The sequence below is a fragment of the Schistocerca gregaria genome, chromosome X (genome assembly GCF_023897955.1).
Source record: "Schistocerca gregaria isolate iqSchGreg1 chromosome X, iqSchGreg1.2, whole genome shotgun sequence".
In the NCBI taxonomy this organism is placed as follows: domain Eukaryota; kingdom Metazoa; phylum Arthropoda; class Insecta; order Orthoptera; family Acrididae; genus Schistocerca; species Schistocerca gregaria.
This window is the reverse complement of record NC_064931.1, coordinates 659,817,769-659,833,021: the sequence shown is the minus strand read 5'-3', so window position 1 is coordinate 659,833,021 and position 15,253 is coordinate 659,817,769. Positions and strand designations below refer to the sequence as shown.

The 15,253-nt window shown below is 44.1% G+C and overlaps 1 protein-coding gene across 3 annotated transcripts in view; it reads right to left on the bottom strand.

Annotated features, from left to right (window-relative positions):
- The window catches only part of LOC126299200 (PTB domain-containing engulfment adapter protein 1-like), a 132,161-nt gene that overhangs the window by 20,619 nt on the left and 96,289 nt on the right, over nucleotides 1–15,253 (bottom strand). For all 3 annotated transcript variants that reach the window (XM_049990982.1, XM_049990981.1, XM_049990983.1), the window contains exon 3: nucleotides 11,719–11,783. In XM_049990982.1, the coding sequence (XP_049846939.1) occupies nucleotides 11,719–11,783 (65 nt within the window). The remainder of the gene's footprint in view (nucleotides 1–11,718; nucleotides 11,784–15,253) is intronic.

Here is a 15,253-nt window from a genome sequence, read left to right as displayed (position 1 = left end):
GATGTGCACAATTTTACGTTTTGAACATTAAACCAGTTTTAGATCTTTGCACCATTTTGGAGAAAGCTTCACAGACATTACCATTTACGATTCCAAACAGTAAAGTATTCTAGGTAACATGTGCGGAAAGTCAGATTACTGTCAATTTTGTCTGCAAGGTTAACAGACAACATTAACAAGAATCAGGGCACCAGGTTAAGAAGTTCTATGTGCTAATATAGCGTCACCTCCCACGTTAACTTCTACCAGGAAGTGATAAGCTGCTAAGGGAAGACTTATGCTATGTATGACTCAATTCAGTGGCCACAAACTAAGCGCCAAATTGAATTTTTTCTTCACACAATAGGTTCTTTAGTGCCTGAGCAGCATAATGTGTTATTCTCAACATAGCATCTTCAATTTTGAAACTTAGTGAAGTGCGATGTAGTGTTGTGCACATCGTGAAAACTATTCTGCCATATGAACGCCATTCAAATGTTAACATCTTAAGTGGTTCTTCTGGTTCTTCTTGGTAGAGGAACAGTTACAAATAAGAACAGCAATACTGCCTTAGTTTTACTGCAGAATGCACAATACTGTTAGTTTTATTTGTAAGTTTGGAAGACTCCATGTTACCAGTTAGGAGAAACTGGTAAGACGATTTACAGCTTTTAGATTACGCTGACAGTTACATCAAACGTGTTCACTGCCATGTCTCCGCAGACGTGGTTGCCACTACATTCTTCCTATTTTGTTTGATAGTGATTGTAATTTTATCTACTCTATTTCAGTCTTAGGGCAATTTCTTATCAATGATTGCGGGAATGGAATAATATGGGATCTTGACACCCAGTATTGGCGAAGCCCACACCAAATACCATTGTCACAGCCAGATTTTGAGTCTCATCCGGACTACGTTACCCCTTTTTTGGACTGCTTGAAACTCCAAAATTTACCTGAATGCGTGAGCACAGAATTGTGACAAATTCTTCCACCTTCAGAATTCTGATCTGTCTTAATTTATTCGGTCACCGCAAAAGCGTACCTTGCTGCCTGCTAACGCGGCGCGCTGGTTTTCTAATACGTTTCGCAAAAAGATCTGCAATCACCTTTCATGCCACTAAGAATGAAGTAGTTTGAAACAACAATTCGATTCCTGAGAACTATGTCTCATATTAATTTAATAATGCGTTGACAACTAATGTAACCAAAATATTCGTGTTTATTTGTAGTGTACACGTGGATTGCCAAGAAAGGACACCAGTTCGAGGTAGCAAAGATTCTCGAGTTGATGGGTGACTAGGAAAGCGAAATGGGAGAAGAATAATATCAAAAGACGGCAAGAGCAGCAAGTTTTATCAGTGCTGGATGTGCGAGTAGTGGTGAAAAGTTTGTGGAGATACGCATGACAGGAGTCAAACGTTAAGCGAGAATGTTGCTTGAGAAGGAAGATTGATCGTGCAAAGTTTTTTCATGAGATTATAACCTCCCATTCATCGAGGTGAGCTAGGAAGGCCTAAGGCATTTCTTTTTATTGGCAAGATCGTGCTCCATGAAATTTCGCACGTCTAACACATTTTAATTCCACTTACACCGCTGGCCAGACAAACTATGAAAGCGGCAGACACATCTGACACTAAGTTTACTACAGCCTCCATTACGTTATTTAGTTCTCATTGCAACTGCGCGTATCAGTAACGCCATGTACGTTCAACATACACATCACAAAAATTACGCTGCAGGTTTCTCAGCCAGAAATCCACATTTGACTATTCAGTGGGGATATTTCTGCTTCAAGTAATAAGAAACCCACTAGCATTGTCAAACGCATATCTGTAGGACAATGGCCTACAGAGGCCGAGGCTTATCGTTCTGCACTTTTTCTGATCGTGTTGGTCGGGATATCACGGGTGACCTGCGACTATGATCTATTGTATCGTGCCATGTACGATATCTTAGGCCCCATGCGCTTGACACCGTAGGCGAGATGTTTGTTGTGCCGTCGTGCAAAATCTTAAGCCACGTCGGGTACATCGAGTTAGGAAATGAGGTTTTTACAACAAGACAACGCATTGTTTTTGGACTATCGTGGCCACCACTGTTGGGTCTTTACCTGATGCGGCAGCAGAGACGCAAGCCAATAACGGGCGCTCAACGACATCATTGTACACAGCTGATTTGTTCTGTCTTTTACACCACCTGTTGTGCACAGGATCGCGAGTGACTTCGCATATGTACACGCTCCGAGGAGAACGAGGGCATTTTGAGCTTAACAGAATTGCCTCTGGTTTATATAACCGTAATTTCCAGCGCGTTTAGGACAGGATGATTTCTGCCCTCTAGGGCTCCATGATATGTTGCAACAATATACCCAAGGCTGTACATTTCCGAAGCCGTCCTGAGCTACCTCTATACAGAGAGTATTCGACTGTTGCTTTGACCAACAAGTTCGACTTCCATCTCACCTGATAACATCTGGTCATGGATAGCCGAGAATCTGGCACGCCTACACTAACAGTAACAGTTGAAGCAGCATGGAATGGCCTATCCGTCATGTCATCCAGCTCAGTGAAAGCCATTTTTGCTAGCAGCAGTGGCAGTTCTGTACTAGAAGGTCGCAGCCTACATACCCTCAAATCATCTAAAAATATCCTTTAACAACTTTACTATAAACGAAGTAAAGTTTAGTTATTTTCTGTTCTTCGTGGTGTTTCAGTTTTCATACTCAGCAGTGTTTACTATTTAAGCTAGGGTGCTTTCGGCTAGATACTTTATCTACTTTCACGTTGAAGGTTCTCTTAGTGAAATTTTCACCCTGCAGCCGAGTGTACGCTGATATGAAACTTGCTGACAAATTGAAATTGTGCCGAACCGAGATTCGAACTGGAGACCTTTACCATTCACAGGAAAGTGCTCCACCGACTGACCTATCCAAGGTCGACTAGCTTAGTCGGTAGAGCAGTTGCCTGCTAAAGGTAAAGGTCTCTAGTCCGAATCTCTGTTCGGCACACAGTTTTAGCCTGCATGAAGTTTCAGCCTGTTATGGCTCTAGACTATTGTCCGATGAAATATGGCCGTTTTCTGTATTTTGGAAATTAACATTAACGAACTATTAAAATACACTGGGGATGTAACTGGAGGTCTAATGACTAACTCTAGTCTGGGGAACTTTGTTCAGTTTTAACGAATGCTCAATGCTGCACTCCTCGTCGACTGGTGGATAAACAGTTCTCTAAGTGGGTGTTTATCTCTTAAGACCAAAAAACAACCTACCCAGTAGTGCCAGTTGCCATCCCAGCACCGACAAGTGTGAACTATTTGTAGAACTGTCCGATGGTGGCTGTGCTAAGAGATTCAGGGCGTCCTGACGGGCGTAACCTACATTACAAAATAAATTAGTGACTACAATTCGTAAATGATCCAGCTCCGTAACCGATTTAGTCAGCGCGTCTAGCTCCTGCAGAAGCCTAGTCTTCAATTCGCGGGAGTGCCAGGGATGTTTCCTTGGTAGGATTGGGACGGTGTGCAGTCAGCCTCGTGATGCCAATTGAGGAGCTACTCTAATGAGAAGCTATAAAGTCTATAGCTGGTAAATGTGTGCTGGTCCCATGACCATCTACACAGCATCCGCATGACGCTACATGGCAGATAGTGACCGATAGGTATCATGCCCTGTTCTAGACCTGATCGCGAAGCTTAGTCTGATTCGTACCTTGTTAACCGCAGAATGTTTAGTCTTTAGTTTCTTATTCTTTATACTCGTGTATTCCGAGGAGCCATTATGTACTTGGAATGCATGTCAAGCCGTCCACTGTGGTGTTTCTCTTACTGTGCAGTCACACTGGGGGAATCTGCCTCGTCCTAACAATTAGCTTCAGACTATTCTTGCCGGAAACACCAAAATTATTTCAAATTTCCAGTACTTGAAAGTCCCTATTTGTCCTCCAGCATCCTCGACACCGAGGACGGGAGCGTTACCTGAACAGTACTTGTCACTCTACAATAAGACATTTATACGAAGCTGAATTCGATGGCGATTTTCCATTTAATGGATGTCACTATTCTTGAGTGGTTATTCACTAGTTATGTTGCCGATGCTTTGTAATACCGGGGTTTGTCGTCTCAAGGGAATCATTAAACCCTTGTGTGCTGATGTTTCACCTATGAGGCGGTAACTGTGCACTCATTCCGTTTCAGAACCACAGCAGTATTTACACTTCGCAGACTGAAGTAAAGGTTTTAAACTGGTCTAAGTAGACTCCGTCTAGCGCATTTCTAGGGAATCTAAGAAGGGCGAGATTTCTGTTTCTGTGACTCAGTTTAGAGCTATTTGCTATGAACGCACTTCCCTACTTTGGCGTGGTAGCCTCTGTACATGAGTATTTCCAGTCTTGCTCTAATCGCGATTGTGAACTACCTCCCCTTTCTGTATCTTTCAAAGGCAACTTTCACTATTAGCCGTTTCTCGTGAAACTTGCCTCCTTTACGAAAGAACGCATTATGGGTCTTCACGACTACAGCCTACTCTATCGCAGCCAGTTTCAATGTGTTTCGGTGAAATATGGCTAAAGTTTTTGCACGAGATAACTATTCATCGATCAAATATCAATAAAAGAAATCCGTTGGAATTCGATTACTCGATAAATAGTACAATTCTCAAGGCTGTCAATTCAACTAAGTACCTGGGTGTTAAAATTACGAACAACTTCAGTTGGAAGGACCACATAGATAATATTGTCGGGAAGGCGAGCCAAAGGTTGCGTTTCATTGGCAGGACACTTAGCAGATGCAACAAGTCCACTAAAGAGACAGCTTACACTACACTCGTTCGTCCTCTGTTAGAATATTGCTGCGCGGTGTGGGATCCTTACCAGGTGGGATTGACGGAGGACATCGAAAGGGTGCAAAAAAAGGGCAGCTCGTTTTGTATTATCGCGTTATAGGGGAGAGAGTGTGGCAGATATGGTAAGCGAGTTGGGATGGAAGTCATTACAGCATAGACGTTTTTCGTCGCGGCGAGACCTTCTTACGAAATTTCAGTCACGAACTTTCTCTTCCGAATGCGAAAATATTTTGTTGAGCCCAACCTACATAGGTAGGAATGATCATCAAAATAAAGAGAAATCAGAGCTCGAACAGAAAGGTTTAGGTGTTCGTTTTTCCCGCTCGCTGTTCGGGAGTGGAATAGTAGAGAGATAGTATGATTGTGGTTCGATGAACCCTCTGCCAAGCACTTAAATGTGAATTGCAGAGTAGTCATGTAGATGTAGATATATACCGAACAGAAAATCCCATCTGTGAATGCTGCAATTTACCTGTTTTCCAATGAATTAAAGATCTGTACAAGAACACACGCTTCCGTTTGTGATGTCTTTATTTCATTAAAAATGTCTTACTTCAATTCGTCGTTCCGAGATTGCGATTTAATTAGGTCAATATCAAAGATGGCTTCATCCATTGTGTTTAAGTTGCGTTACTTACAAATAAGTTTGAAGAACTAACGATGTTGCATGATATACATTCCAAGCATTTCAATAAAACATTCACTGTAATTGCCAGATTTTGTCGCCCAGCAAGCCTGTGAACAAATCTGAAGTACAGTAGCGGCTGTTAATTATACCGAGGACGCACTTACGTGGCTCCTTCCTAATGCATATTTACCTTAGTCTTGTCTCAGGGCATACAATGAACCTTATTACGAAACTAAGTAAGTTGAATCCTCCAGGCAGCTTGAGGTTCTACGGAAGAGCTACTATCCCTACAGCAACTGCTGACCTATGGTACCTTGCTAGGAACATTAGAAATTGTTTGGTCAACACCAAGCTTATCCTTATTTTTCCGAGGTTTCCTGAGTCTTAGTTATGTCTGCTCTAGGGAAATTTACTTTAAAAACCTTACCTACTGCTTTAAACAGAGATAACACATTTGACAACGCAGATTTGAAACCATATCCCTTACCATTACGTGCACTGCTTCTGCCCAGAAATACTGGAAGCTCCAGCCTTACCCCAGGTCATATGAACTGAAATAAAGCTCACTGAAATATGAAGTATACCCAAACACTCTTCCTGCATGAAATTTATGGGTTAATTTGATACTAATATGTAGTTACATGAAATTCAATTTTACCTCAATTCGAAGTGAACCAGATCCATCTTTTTGAGATTTCAAAACGTTCATACTGTCAGGATATTTACACTGTTTTTAACCTCTCCCACCCTCCCCTATCTTACAATTTTGGTAGCAATAGTTTCAATCATGAAAAATTAACTGATGACCACGGTACAGGCCCCATACCTACTTCGACGACTGTTCGTTCTTATGTTTTGTGATCTGTGCTGAAAGTAGAAAGCTCTTGTCTTTTCAAGCTAACAATTTAACGAATTTACTCCTGCAATTGGTCGTAACAAATGGAAGTAACGTCCGCGGACACTTAACTAATACCGGTAGTTACATGTACTTTTCTGCATTGTTCAGTCAAAGCAAAAAACCTTAGGATTGAAGTACTATCGGTTTTTAAGGGTGTCTTTAGATGCAAGGGCCTCAAAGAACAAGCGATCGTGTTTTCCGCTGCAGAAACACTCGTTCTAGTGACCTGCTCAACTGCTACATCGATGGTAGTATGGGGGGGGAGGGGAGGAGGAGATATTCAATGGTGACAGGTGGAAGCTTCCCAGTCTGCCTTGTTTAAAGCCCATCTTGGTAGACGTCGGGAGAAATGGCGCTGGGGGAGTGCCAGGAAGATGGTCACTACCACACAAATCATCGTGGGCTCTCCAGTGGACAGATGGGAAAGTCCTGGGCTGCCGAGGGATAAATCAATGACCGATTAAGTGCCATGAGCCACACTAATGTGTGGGGCCCCAGTATTTGAGAGGCAGAGGTCGAGTTGAGATAGTAACGTTCAGACATCTCTACCTGTACCAGTAAGCACAGTGCCACCCCACAAGGCGTTATGGGCTTTGAATCTCCCAAAAGTAGGAAAGGTTTCGGGAGTTTGTCAGTGCAGGCAATGCGTTCAGGGGTACTTCATCTGGAGACTGTTATTTCCTGCGTCGTCTTTTAACAGCCATAGCTTGAAGAGGCACAGGTTCACTGCCTACTGAGCTCAGGGCAGACAAACTCCACCTGACACTATTACAGTCGCTACGTTTCTTGGAAAATCCCTATAGCCGCAAAGGACATGGGTCCACATTGCTGGGAACCAGGTTTCCTGGAGGGCAATGCAGAAAGTTGCCGTACCTCAGCCATGTGGTGGAGGAAAAAACAAAAACCCATCGTTTCCACTGGAGGATGACGTTATCGTGAGGCTGTGAACGCATTAAGCATGCAACGAGGCAGGTTACGCCTCAAGGTCATCTGCTGCCACCGATTGAGTATTTGTACCCATTCATCCATTCCTATTCCTATTCTGAATGAGGTGTCAATGAGATCCAGGTCCTCAGGGGACGCTGAGATCTCTACCTCAGTCGCAAGTGCAGAACTGGTAGGGAGTGGTGGTGGCACCAGAGAGTACCTTTTCTTAGATTGTTTGCTTGCCCTCTCCTCTCTTTAGGGGCTTGCTGAGAGGCATTATCCGAAGTAGCTTCAGGCACGGATGATTATTTGGGTTGACGGGGGGAGGGGGGGGGGGGGCGGCGTTTTACGACATGGTCATCAGCGCCCTGACAAAGCTAACATTTAAATCTTACGGGAGGGGACGAAGGCTGTCCCCACACGTGGAGCAGTTTATGGCGTACTGAAGTCTGCCGCCCTTCCCCACCAGTTCAGGGATGATGTCTGACAGTTCGCAAGCTTTCACCACTCTTCTCACTTATCTGTATCTGTGAGAATGGTGGGCAAATCTCCAGCGAGACTGAGGGCTGCCCTAATATCAGTATACAGGACATGTAGCCACAATATGCTGAACGGGAAGCGGCACGCCACAAGATTCACGAAATGGTGGATCCTCCCACCAGAGGAAGGAAGCTATGTGTGGAAGAGCTATGCCCAATTCGCAGTCTGGTAAGAAAATCTCCTTCCAGATGCGATGCTGGCATCAAGTCCGCCAAACCTTTGTGGTCGATTTGAGCGACCACAGTTTGACACCTGTAATCATTCCATCTACCAGTGACATGCTGCATCTGTCAGAAAATGAGAATGGCATGCAACAGGATGGGACATTGATCGACAGCACTATCCCAACATGCTTCCTTGGCAGTTTTGTTAGCCATGTCGTTACCCTGTATCCCAACGCGGCCAGGTACCCAGCAAGAGATCACCACCTTGCCAGGGTGTATGAGCCACTGTAAGGAGTCATGTATGTGACGAATCAGCGGGTCTACCGGATACATTTGGTGAAGCACTTGCTGTGCACTGAGAGCGTGAACAGTAAACTTATGGTGATGTCTGAACCCTCTGCAGTGCCGCCAGAATGCCAGATAACCCCGTATCATAATTTGTATATTGTTCTGGAAAATGTACTTTAAAAATCGTATCAGGGAAAACTGCAGAACAACCGAGAACGTTTTCCTGCTGGGATCCATTTGCATAAGTAACGATGTAACTATGGTACATAATTAAAATGGACGAAAACAATGTTGTAAAAACCGAATTTGGAGTACAACTTTACGTGTACTGTGTCAGGCTTAAAGCCACTTTGGGCCTCTGAAAACACCATGGCGGCATTGCGTTCCATCACTGGGTGTGTATTTTCATGCCCGAGATATCCAGATCCTCGAGACGTATACCGAACGGCTGGGACACTTTCGGCCAATTCCTGAACAGACGTTCAGGAGATGGGTTGGATCACTGCACTAAATGCCAATGACTGAGGTGAAGACATTTTCAGCGCCTGTCTAGCTGAAAGGATACGTCGCTGAATCCAGAGTGGTGGTTCACCAGCGTCTGGTCTGGTCTGAAAGGCTGTGGTCGATATCCGAATGCGCTCATGGTGGACAGCATCCAACATCCAGAGGTAGGAAGGATGGGCTGATCCGTAGACCACACTGCCATAGTCTAAGCGTGATTGAACAAATGCCCTATAAAACTGCATGAGGTGGGACCTTACAGGTCCCCCTTTTTTCCACCAAGCCATTTCAGAATGTTCAACAACCGGAAGCCCTTTGTTCGTAGGTCTTTTAGGTGTGGGAGCCATTTTAGAGTCAAATAATAAACCCAAAAGCGCACGGTGTCTTTAAAATAAAATGCTGTCCCCCATTGTAAGCTGTGATTGGATGAAACTCCGAGCATGATTAAAACTGACAGTCTTCTCAGTTGAGAACTGAAAACCACTTGTCTGGGCCCAGGTTTCCAGCCCTCTTATGATCAGCTGTAGCTGCTGCTTAGTCATAAGATTATAAGAATCGTAGAAGATTGCCAAGTCACTAACAGAGCATTTGACAGGGCTCCTGACCGCAGAGGAAAAGCCATTGAGAGCGATGGCAATGTGGCACTGAGGACACTGCCCTGGGCACACCATTCTCCTAAACATAGCAATCGGACATGGCATCACCAATGCGATAACGAAAACGCCAGTCCTCGAGAAAGGATTGGATCAGAAGCGGCAGACGTCCACATAGTTTTCTCATTCATGAAGTTTGCGAAGGATGTTGTACCTTTAAGTAGTGTCATGCTTTTTCGAGTTAAAAACACGAACTAAATGGTTTCAGCGTAAGAAGGAAGCCTGTATCGCCGTCTCCAGTAGAATTAAGTTGTCAGCAGTGGAACGGTAGCACCTGAAACCGCACTGGGAGCAGCTCAGGTGACCTCTGGACTAGCAGCCAGACGAGGCGGCGGTTGACCATACGTTCGAAAGTCTTACCCATGCAACTATTAAGGGCGACACTAGTAACTGTTAGGGGCGCTATGGTCCTTGCCTGGTTTCCAGAATGGAATTAATATTGCCTCTTAACTCTTAGGGTACTGTATCAAACCAGATCTGATTTAAACAAGACATGAGCTTCAGAGCACAGATGAAACACGTTATAATGGATCTCATGTCCTGGAGCAATGTCTCTGGCTGCAGATAAAGCTGATTCCAATTCCCAGATGGAGAATGGAAGGTTGTAGACATTATGCGAGAAGAAATTGAAGTTCCTCATCTCCGCAGTCTGACGGAATACCTGAACAGCAGGAGCTTGTCTGGATGACGTAACAGCAAGTAAGTGTTCAGCTAAAACGCGAGCCATGTCTCCTGGCGTGTCCACAAAACCCCATTATTTGACTGGACTAAGTGGATGTCCATTACCCTTTCCCGAAATCCGTATTCTTGATTCCCAAACCTGCGCAACTAAAGTGAACCGATTAATGGAAATCGTGAATTCCCTCCAGAAAGCCCTCTTCCGTTCTTTGATCACTCGCCTTACCTGTACTCTTACAGACCTTAAGGCATGAAAATTTTAGTTCGACACCGTTCGAGGTTCCACAGAGCTGTCCGTCTGGCCCTGATTTCCTATCGACAGTCGTCATTCGACCAAGGTACAGGCCATCGTCTGACGTGGTTACTAGACCTGGGGATGGACTGCGGCAGCCCTTTATCTCCTGAGTGATACAGGCCACCGCCTCCTGTGCACAATTCTTTTTTCAAAAAACAGTCTACTGTACTCAAACCAATTTGCCCTTTATCGTCCACCTGCTGGCCACCGTCCTAGTTGGTAGACAGATCCACACTGGGTCACTAGAATTAAATCTAGAGCTACTTCTCACCGAGTAGTCTGCAGTAGCTGGGGAACAGAAAGGTCAATAGCTGATAAAGACCCTATAGCTGTGGAGAAGTGAGTTATCTGACTTTCATATGATATTCTGAGAATGGACGAGTGGCTCCATCATCCGACCCCTGGAGCCCTGTCTCCAGTAGTATCTTCCTTCCTGTATATGTGGGTGCCCCATAGTGCAGGGGCGTGTGTGACTAAGGTGAGTTTCTTGTAAGCAGACGCAAAAGGTTTATCCTGGACCAGCAGCTGCAATTTTTCCAAATGTGAGCGATATCCATTCAAATTCCACTAAAACATTGGAGTCACTCCGTAAGGCACTGGTTAGCGATGGTGGTTCTTTTCTTTCTCCTCTGAGGCAGTGATTTACCAGGGAGGTCAGGGAGACCTTTAGCTGGTTCTGTGCGCTCTGGTTCCTCTGATTGGAAGTCTATGTCCTCAGGAGCTTTGTGTCCATCACGAAGTGGGATAACTTTGATCTGAAGGTCTACCTACCGCTTTCTTGGAGAAAGACTTTTCGAAGGACATTTTTCTTTACTGACAGGAGGAGGCGGCTGCCTGGGTTGCGGGGATGGCTTAGTTTGCTTCAGATGTTGAGGGGTGGTATGTGGCTTAGGTAGTAAGGCTACTGCTGACGGCTTCCGAACGACATCAGTTGCGAGTGGAGAGATGAATGTGCCAGAAAGTATGAACTTAGTGCATAGTGGACAGGGAGACCCCATCAATAATTTGTGACTTTTCCGGAATGGATTTATGTGCTGCTGAACACGTTGACTGCCGCACCACACGCTTTGTGAGATGTTTTACCGCCATGCCACGACAGGCACACGTTAGGCGTGAGGCTATGCTGTGGCCTCCAACGGCGACACGGCATCCAGCGTGTTAGACTATTTCGTAAGTTTTTAAAAGCATGTACGCAGTCTCAATTTTCCTTTCAAACGAAAGACAGTTCGAATCGGCAAATCCCACCCATGCAGTAGTGGAAACTAGTTTTCTACCATTTCTGGTATATGAGCAAATGAATTACGTAATGGCGTTCAGGAATTACCTTGACTAGATAGGCGATGTGGCCGCGCTGCAGAGCATCTGGCGGATGGATCCAGTTCCTGTTTCCTGCAACAAACAGTTAAGGACCAAAATAGTTTTCAGGCTTAAAGCTATACAAATATTACATATAAGCTGCCACTGACCATGTGTGAGCTACACGCATGAGGACTGTGCCACTGATTACAGCAATTTCTGTGAAGAAATCTCAGATCCTTAGGTTTACGAATTTTTCAAGAATTTAGCCAAGTTTTCACACGTGTCGCAGAATGTGTCTCACGTGGTATTACAGTTCACTGCACAGTAAGTAGGCTCTCAATTTTGGTCCGTTATGCAAAATACTTACCATCCAACTTATTTGCAAATTTAAGTGTAATAACTGCCAGTATGCTTCTATCTTTACAGCTTTGACTACCTTTTATTATTGCAATGCAGTTTTTAATTAAGGTTGAACTTTTTATCGACGAGGTGGTTCTAGTTGCTCGCTTGGGAAGTAACACTCGTTTAAAACTTAGTGTAGCGATTTACATGCTAAACCCGAACCTATTTCAGAACGTCTGAGTAAACCCACTGCTAATGATTTCTGAAGCTGCTGTCACTAGGCATCTGAAATGTGAGCACACCAGAGCAAAATCTGCTTTACTTAAAGCTAAATAAATAGTTTAAGAAAATAAAACCGAGTAATCAACAATTTGGTGCCAACAAAAGATTGATAACTAGGTTACGTTATTTCTTACACTCTCGCTAATTCTTGTTAAGAAGTAGTCTCGTAACTAGGCCACGCGAATATATACAGCGTAAGCTTACTTCCTAAAGCGATGCTGTACAATGTTTCTTATGTCACGGAATGTACAACACATTATTGGCCAGAGAGGAACTGAATACAGAGCAGGAGCATCCCATTACTCAGATTAAGTAGGGTACTGGATATACTGACAGTAAGTCTGGGTCAGCTAGACAGAATGGTCTGTTGGATCCTTCCCGCCGGGAAGGACAATGTTCACGCGGTGTGGCTGCATCGATTGAGTTTTTTTGTTTGTGGTTTAAGGGCGCTCAACTACTGAGGCCATTAGCGCCCAGTCAAAATTGTAAGAGCACGTAGAATCTAGGAAAACTCAAGGGGGGGGGGAGGGGGGACACCAGAAAGTTCTTACAAAGATGCAGATAAAATAAGAGAAAGATGTCTGGACAAGCCAGTCGAATAATAAAACGAAGAACACGAGTAGCCGCTCGAGCGTCACCACCTAAAATATCCTGTAAAGTAGATGGCAGACACAGGACAACACGAGTGACTAAAACGGGGACACGACAAAACATGGCGCACCGTCAATGCGTGACCACAAGGGCACTGCGGGGCTGGGTCACCGGAGAGCAGGTTCGTTTGAGTTGCGCGACTAATCTGGAGGAGAAGAGCAGGTGCTGCTTTGTAAAGTTTCAGTACACACTGAAACCACTCATCCAAGCATTCTGGAGGACCATTATCAAAGACTATGTTCCCAGTTTCGTTTGTTTATAGTTCCTTGAAACTACCTTAGTTAACCCGCCAGGGTTGTAACCACGCCGACCCTGCGATCGCTGCGGGACTATGGCGTAATCGAAAGGAAGAAATACTTCAATTATCTGATACCGCTTGTTTTTTAATTGAGTGAACTTTCGCAGCAGGGTGTTTACGCAGATGATCTGTGCCCTTATTCCATTTCTATTAGCGTGGCTGCTTCGTCTTAACAATAAGACCCTTTTAAAAATATCTGCAAGAGACGTGAGAAATCGTCACGTATAGATAACGTTCTGTAAAAAAAAATATTTTTGCAGAGCAAGCGTAAGACCAAAAAACTAACATTCTTACTGCTTTACATCATACTGAAATATAGACTGTCCTTGTATTTTTAACACTTAACTCATGTTTCGCCACACCTCACATTAATAGTTCAGCTACCCCGTAAATATTTCGAAATTTTTATACACAAAAAGGCACTCAACGAAACTATTCTTGGTGTATACTATTCTGTTTACTGGAAGGGACCTTTCCATCATCTGAGATTGAAGCTGCCTGCAGTTTCACTAGAAACGGCAACGTTTGTGCGCCAATGTCGACACTTTCTGCTTTTTAACTGTTTTCAGAACTCATATTCCAGGATTATGTTCTAATGCGATACACGTTAGAACATACAATTTTCTGTTAATTACCTCAAGCTCAGAGTGCAATTTGTCATTACTACCCGAGTTTCCTGCGACAACGGCTGTCATTCTTTGCTTATTTGACAAATCTTCGGTTTAATTTCACCATACTCATTAACAACTAATGCCGGTGGCAACAGTACAGTGATTAGAATTTTTGTACGTTAATGTTATAAGCTGCAATACGAGAGGCCACACTTAGCACTATCTTAATTGAGCGTTCGTTTTAAAAGAATTGCCGAGGACAAGAAATTGTTGAACGGAAGTTACCTGTACGATTTGAACCGGTCATCTACGCGTTTGTAGACATACGCTGACTGCACAATAATGCTTAAGGCGCTTGAAGAATTTAGTCTCAGCTGGGTGAATGCCCAGGCGAATTTTAACGCGTTATTCCGTTGCGAACACCGTGGTTACTATTATCTCGTGAGCGCAAGTATTTCTCGTCCTGTCTATGAGAACTAAGGTAGTATGACAGAACGAGGACTAACATCCCTTAATGAGATAGTTGATGCTTCAGTCATTACGGGGAGCTTTCTGCAGCTTCACGGCAAGGACAAATTTAAAGCGCCGAGACTGCACCGCGCCAAATGGCTCTTCTCTCACGCAGGCTCGTGTTTGAGGCCGCAGCATTGAGCTAGCACTAGCGATTCCGTTCACACGTTTTAGTGAAGGTGTGGCTGAGGCACATTCTTCCCTGTGACCTGGCGACGGCCTTGGCACAGCGCCGACTGCAGACCTGACCAGCCGGTCACAATAAGCCACGATAATAAGACGCAGCTTCCTACATCTGCCTCAGTGTTGTGCAACAATACACACACACACACACACACACACACACACACACACACACCCTCCGGCGGAACGTAACCCGGATCTCTGGCTTCCTTCGTGAGCTCTCGCTGAACTGTTCTCACGACCTGCAAGCAGCTATCTCACCAAGCAGTTTTCTCCGTCTATATCGCTTCAGTGGATCGGTTTTAACATTAAACCGATAATCTTATGCAGAAGACTAGCGACATATCTATTTTCAGTAATGTAGTTACTACTATCTGAACTGTCAGATCACTTAGTTACTTTATGAATCTACAATTATTAAGAAGGTAAAATTCTAGCATCTTTAGTGTCAGTTCTCACCTATAAAAATTATGTTCATTTTATCCATTCCACAGAATTTTTACACTACCTGCGTTGGAAATGCCTATTAACGAAGTTTGTCGTCAGGTTTCGCCTTTCGACAGTTATGTTACTTTGGCGCTGTTTTCTGAAAACCCTAAAATAAAGTACTGGTAGGATCAAAACATGACCGCTGGTTACGTTTATATTATTAGTATATACCTGCCATTTCTTATCAAGTTATT